At 38.8% G+C, this 6,551-nt stretch overlaps 1 protein-coding gene across 1 annotated transcript; it reads right to left on the bottom strand.

The window, feature by feature from the left end:
- Nucleotides 1–4,846: 4,846 nt before the first annotated feature.
- Nucleotides 4,847–6,334, bottom strand: LOC131859546 (uncharacterized). Its single transcript, XM_059213449.1, has 3 exons — nt 6,112–6,334; nt 5,681–5,793; nt 4,847–5,119 (listed from the first exon to the last, which is right to left on the bottom strand). The coding sequence occupies exons 1-3, from the start codon at nt 6,332–6,334 to the stop codon at nt 4,847–4,849; spliced, it is 609 nt and encodes a 202-aa protein (XP_059069432.1).
- Nucleotides 6,335–6,551: the final 217 nt, after the last annotated feature.

Raw genomic sequence — 6,551 nt, 5'->3', positions numbered from 1 at the left:
TGACACATAAGAGGTCATATGGAGTCCTAAGGGGTCATAGGACACCATATGACCCCTTAGCACACCATACGACCCATAATAACACCAAATGGTGTCCTAAGGGGTCATAGAACATTATATGACCTCTTAGAACACCATACAACCCGTAAAGACACCATATGGAGTCCTAAGGGGTCAAATGGTGTCCTAAGGGGTTGTAGGAGACCATATGACCCCTTATGACACCATATGACCCCTAACGACACCATATGGTGTCCTAAGGGGTCATAAGGTGTCCTAGCCCTCGGTCATAGGACACCATAAGACACATAATGACACCATATTGTATCCTAATGGGTCATAGGACACCATATGACCCTTAGCACACAATAAGACTCGTAACAACATCTAAGGGGTCATAGGACACTATATGATCCCTTAGCACACCATAGGACCTATAACGACACCAAATAGTGTCCTAAGGGGTCATAGAACACCATATGACCCTTTAGGACACCATATGTTGTTTTTATGGGTTGTATGGTGTCTTTAGGGGTCATATGGCATCCTATGATCCCTTAGGACACCATATGGTGTCGTTATGGGTCATATGGTGTATTAAGGGGTCATATAGGTTCCTAAGGGGTTATAAGACACCATATGACCTCTAATGACACCTAAGGGGTCATATGGGGTCCTAAGGGGTCATAGAACACCATAACAACCCATAACGACACCATACAACCCATAACAACACCATATGGAGTCCTAAGAGGTCATATGGTGTCCTAAGGGATCATAGAACACCATATGACCCCTTAGGACACCATATGACCCATAACAACACCTAAGGGGTCATAAGACACCATATGACCCCTTAGTACACCATACAACCCATAAAGATCATCCAACCAATAGATACACATGATCCAAAGAAACCAATATGTTCATCTTATTCAAACGTTCTACTTTATATCCTATCTTCTTTAAAAAAAAAAAAAAAACCAACCACCTTGTCAATCTTCTTATCACCTCATCTATATGCAAACAAAAAGAAGATATATTGGAGGAGCCTCCCCATAACTATTTATAAATTATGTCAAACAATTTTCTTGATTAATAAATGATAGCTATAAAAAGATATATTATTTAAAGTTATGAATATAACATCATACAATAGAACATCGGTAGTTGAGTTTTGATATAGCTAAGTTAGACCATTTTTAGCATAAGAGAGACTCCAGGCGAACAAACAACGAGGCTTCACTAATAAGCAAGTGTAAGATCTTGACCTAACCCTAAGAGTATTGTCTTTCTAAAACATATGATGCTCTTAAATTTGCAAGGCCGTAGGGCTGATCTTGATTGTGACTATAGGAATCACACACTTGATTTCTTTCATGGGTATGTACCCTTCCAAGCCTTTTGACAAGTGATGATCATCATATACTACCACTGCCATGCTTACAACAAACTTCAATTTCTTTAGATGACAAGCATTGTGTAACAACATGGGAACTCTTGCATACCCACCACTATCATTCTCTATGACATCATCTGTGCTACTCTCCCTCTTTCTCTTCCTACCAATTGTTTCCTTATGAAAAACATATTGCAGGTAGTCTGACTCATCATTTTTCTTTGTTGACACTATTTTCCACATCTGCTCTGCTCATTAAAAACACATTCGAGAAGAATATTATTGCAAGTTTCCTTGTTTAACATGGTAATGCACCCGTGGTTCAATTTCAAACCCTTCTTCCTCCTATTCAATATACACACACAAATCCATTAGTCAATGTTCTTAGGAGAGCATACATGATAAAAATCAAAGAGGAAGTTGCAGACAAAAATTAAATTCACTTAATTTTATAGAATTGTAGACACAATTGCAGTGTGGTATGGAGGGAGGGAGGGAGAGAACAAGAGAGAGAGGGATGGGGTATGAAGGAAGGGAGAAGGGGAGAGAGGGAGACAATACACATACACACACATGTGTGTATATATATACTTAATATATTATATATATATACATACATACATATATATATATATTATATATTATATATAATAATTATATGTTATATTTATATACACATATTATATATATAATATCATATTATACACACTCCCAAATATTTAAACAAACATAGTGTGTACGTGGTGTTTATATTAAACATAGTGTGTATGTGTTGTTTATAGTTAAGATAGAGCCTACGCGCTTCTTACATTGTAATTACCTTGTATGCGCTTTTTATACCATAGGTACCCCCGCACATGCTTTTGACTATTTAGGCTTGGAAATAGGCCTAGATGACAAAGTTACGGTTTGGAAGTTTGACTTCCCTCTATTTCCCTCCTTTTTGACATGTTTTATTTTATCAACTTGGTTTCTTGACTTTGTCATCATTAGGTTTACACTTCATCAAATGGGTATTTCTAAAATTGCCACCATATTTTTGAAAAATAAATTGAATGAATGATTCAATAATCTGATAATTACATTGAATGATATACACACATATATATAGAGTTTACAAGATGATGTTCTATAATTAAAACATAATGTTAAAGTAAAAGACTAAAGAGCTAAACGCTAAATTAAGCATGAAAGCTAATTACATAAAAAGAGTAAATGACCATTAACCAAGGAACTAAAAATAGAAGACTAACATAGAATTAAATATTCTAATACCCTCCCTTAATGGTCATGCTATCTATCACACCAAGATGCCCTCTAAATTTGAGAAACTTTGCTAGGCTCAAGGACTTGGTGAGGATATATGTAGGAATGTACTGTAGTATCACTGATCCATCTTCAACATGCTGGTGGATGAAATGACAATGAAGCTCCACAATCTTTGTCTGCTCATGGAAGACTAGATTTTTGGCTAATTTTAGAACCCCTTGATTATCACAAAATAAGGGAGTAGGTACTGGTTGAGACATTTGCATTTTTGTAAGAATCCTACGTAGCCAAATTGCCTCACATTTTGCCTTAACAGTTCCCCGATACTTTGCTTCAGTCAAGGAAAGAGATATTGCCTATTGCTTCTTGTTGGTCATGTGACTACACCTGTACCCAAGCTGAAAACATACCCAGAAGTTGACTTTATGTCATCAAAACAACCTGCACAATCTGAGTCTGTGAAACCAACTAGCCTAGGATCTTTGCTTCTATTGTACAGAATGCCAAAATCAGGAGTGACCTTCACATATCTAAGTACATGCTTTGCTGCAACCCAATGTTCAACTTTTGGGGCTGACATGAAGTGAGAACTATAGGTCACAACATAACTGATGTCAGGTCTAGTGGTGGTGAGATAGATAAGGCTACCCACTAGTTGCCTGAATGAAGACTCATCCACTACAGGTGAATCTGATTTGGCTGCTAATTTGAGCCCTATCTCTATAGGTGTAGATGGAAGTTTACAATCTTGCATTCAAAACTTATCTAGTAGGCTCTTGGAATAATTTGACTAAGAAATGAATATGTGGCTATCAGTCTACCAAACCTCTACACCGAGACAATAATGGAGAAGTCCCAAATATGTCATGTCAAAAAGCTAACACAAATTATGTTTGACTTGCATGATCAGATGTACTGCATTTCCAGTAATGATGAGATCATCAACATAGACTACTAGAAATAGAATACCATCACTAGTATGTTTGACATACAAATTGGGATCTGAAGGAATCCTCTGAAAGCCTTGATCAATCAAGTACTTATCAATTTTGATGTACCATACATGAGGAGCCTGTTTGAGGCCATAGAGTGCTTTGACTAGTCTACATACTTGGTGTTCCTTACTGACAACCTTGAAACCTGGAGGTTGCATCATGTAGACTTCTTCCTGTAAATCACCATTGAGAAAAGCACTCTTGACGTCCATTTGATGGAATTTCCATCCAAATTGAGCTGAGAGAGAAAGGACAAGCCTAATGGTACTCATCTTGGCTATGGGAGCAAACATCTCCTCATAATTGATGCCCTCCTTCTGTGAAAACCCTTTTGCCACCAACTAAGCCTTGTACTTATCAAGGCTTCCATAAGCTTTATACTTGACTTTAAACACCCATTTGCAGCCAATGGGATTCTTTCCTGGAGGAAGATTGGACAATACCCAAGTGTTGTTTTTTAGAAGACTATGTTGCTCAGCTACCATAGCCTTTTCCCATACAGGTACATCTGTAGCCTCTCTATATGTTTGAGGGTCATAAATACTGTGAATGTTGGCCATAAGAGAAAAATTAACTGTGTGTTGCTTTCTCTTACCTCTAACTGATCTACCCTCAATGAGCTCATCATCATGAAGATCACCAATGGTCTTGGCCCACCACTTAGGCCGAAGAGTAGAAGTAGCAACATCTATTGTAGGATGAAGATTACCTGGAATATCTGGAGAAAGCTCCTCTGGATGTGGATCTAGAAGATCTTGAGGAAAGTTAGGGGGTACAATGTTATGCCTGGGAGACCACACAACTTTAGAGTCAACTGAATCCCTCCCATTAGGTGGAGCTAAGGGAAGATGAACACCCATACTTGCAGCCTTTGGAGGGTGATCCTTAGTGCTCAAATCAAGAGAGGAAGGTTGAAAATGCCCTCTTTCTTCATCAAATACTACATCTCAATTAAATATGAGGTGATTAGTGTCTATATCAATCAACCGATATGCCTTGTGGTTGTCACTGTAGCTGGTGAACATCAATTTCTGACTCTTTGGATCCAGTTTGGTGCGCTTGGCATCTGGAATCCAAACATAAGCTATAGAGCCAAAAAAATTCAAATGACTGATTTTGGGCTTCCTGCCAGACCAAGCTTCCTCTAGAGTCATCTTCCTAATGACCTTGATGGGAGACCAGTTCAGAGGTATATTGCAGTTAAGACCGTTTCTGCCCAAAAGTGTTTTGGAAGATTTCGATGCTCCAACATAGACTGAGTCATCTCAGTGACTATATGGTTCCTGCGTTCCACAACACCATTCTGTTGTGGGGTGTAAGGTGTGGTAAGCTGATGCTTAATGCCATATGATGCACAAAATTTGGTAAACTCTGTAGAATAAAATTCCCCTCCATTGTGGGACCAAAGAGTGCCTATCTGACAACTAGACTCTTTTTCCACTAAGGCCTTAAACGTCTGAAACATGGTGAACACCTTTGATTTCTACTTAAGAAAATAAACCCACATGCATCTACTAAAATCATCAACAAATAATATATAATACCTGCATCCAGTGACTGATGGAGTGTTCATGGGACCACAAATGTCCACATGAACGAGTTGCAAGATCTTGGATTCTCTCGAAGCATTTCCATCTGAAAACAGAGTCCTATGCTGCTTTCCAGCTTGACACACTCAGCAAACTCCATGATTCTGAGTTTGAATCTCAGGTAATCCTACGACTAGATCCTCTCGAACCAACTGAGAGAGATAGTGGACATTGAGATGCCCATATCACTGATGCCAAAGAGTATTGATGGAAGTACTCATAACTATCATGGCAAGCTCCTGAGAACTAGTAGAATCAACAATTCTATAAAGACCACGATCCTCAATACCAATTGCAATTGTAGTGTGATTCTCCCTCTCAACAATGTTGCACTTGTGAAACCCAAAGATGACATCCAGCTATGGTGAATGTTGCATAATCTGACTATCTGATAGTATATTGAGCTTCATACTAGGTGCAAAGTATACATTGAGGAATATTAAATCCCTCCCACCAGATGAAATCTGAATGTTGCCGTTGCCGACAATAGTATACTCTGCACCTCCACCAAAGATCACTGAATTAGTGAAAGGCATGTACTCTGTAAACCAATCCCAACAATGTGTGAAATGTCAAGAGGCTCCAGAGTCAATGTACCAGGTTGATGATTGAACATCACCAGAGGAGGTTTGGGCCATGAACGCATAGAAGGCAAATTCCTTTTGATTAGGATGCATGGCCGAATTGGATTTTTGCTTGGACCCTCCCTCTTTGGATTGCTGGGATGCTATCAATTTCTGACAATCTTTCACCAAATGGCCATATATATGACAATAGGAACACTATATTCTCTTCTTTTTGGAAGACTGCTAAGGTTGACCTTGACCTTGTCCTTTCTGCTAGAAGGATGAAGCTTTACCCTTGTACTTATGCGAAGATGAGGCTGTGAAATCGTGTTCAATGGATGAAATAGCACTGCTTCCAAACTGCTGCTTCCATCGATTTTGTTGTAGCAGCTTGTTGCAGAGATCAAGAAACTTCAAATCAACACTAGTAGATGAGATATTGAGCGTATCAATGAAATGATCATAGGATCTGGGAAGGCATTTCAGCGTGATCACTACCATATCCTCCTCCACCATGGTTCGGCCTATAGCTTCCAACTGATCATGAATTTCCTTGATCTTTGTAAGATGTGCCTGGATAGATGACTTCTCATCTATCATGATAGAAAACAACATATTCTTTATAAAGAAATCTCACCTCTTGTCAAGCGTTTCATGAAGATCCTTCAAAAGATCCCAGATCTCTTTTGTTGTTTTACCTGAAGGCACCTGTGGGAGTTGATCATCTGTGACA

The sequence above is a fragment of the Cryptomeria japonica genome, chromosome 2, assembly GCF_030272615.1.
Source record: "Cryptomeria japonica chromosome 2, Sugi_1.0, whole genome shotgun sequence".
In the NCBI taxonomy this organism is placed as follows: domain Eukaryota; kingdom Viridiplantae; phylum Streptophyta; class Pinopsida; order Cupressales; family Cupressaceae; genus Cryptomeria; species Cryptomeria japonica.
The sequence above is the reverse complement of the archived record's forward strand: the minus strand, read 5'-3'. Positions and strand labels throughout refer to the sequence as shown.

Bases quoted from the DNA above. Each gene is read 5' to 3' on its own strand.
- LOC131859546 (XM_059213449.1), bottom strand. From the start codon at position 6,334: ATGGTGGAGGAGGATATGGTAGTGATCACGCTGAAATGCCTTCCCAGA. The intron at 5,794-6,111 runs GTAAAGCTTCAT...ATTGGTTTACAG, and splicing joins ATCTTCGCATAAGTACAAGG to AGTACATGCCTTTCACTAAT. The intron at 5,120-5,680 runs GTATACTTTGCA...ACCATGTTTCAG, and splicing joins GGGATTTAATATTCCTCAAT to ACGTTTAAGGCCTTAGTGGA.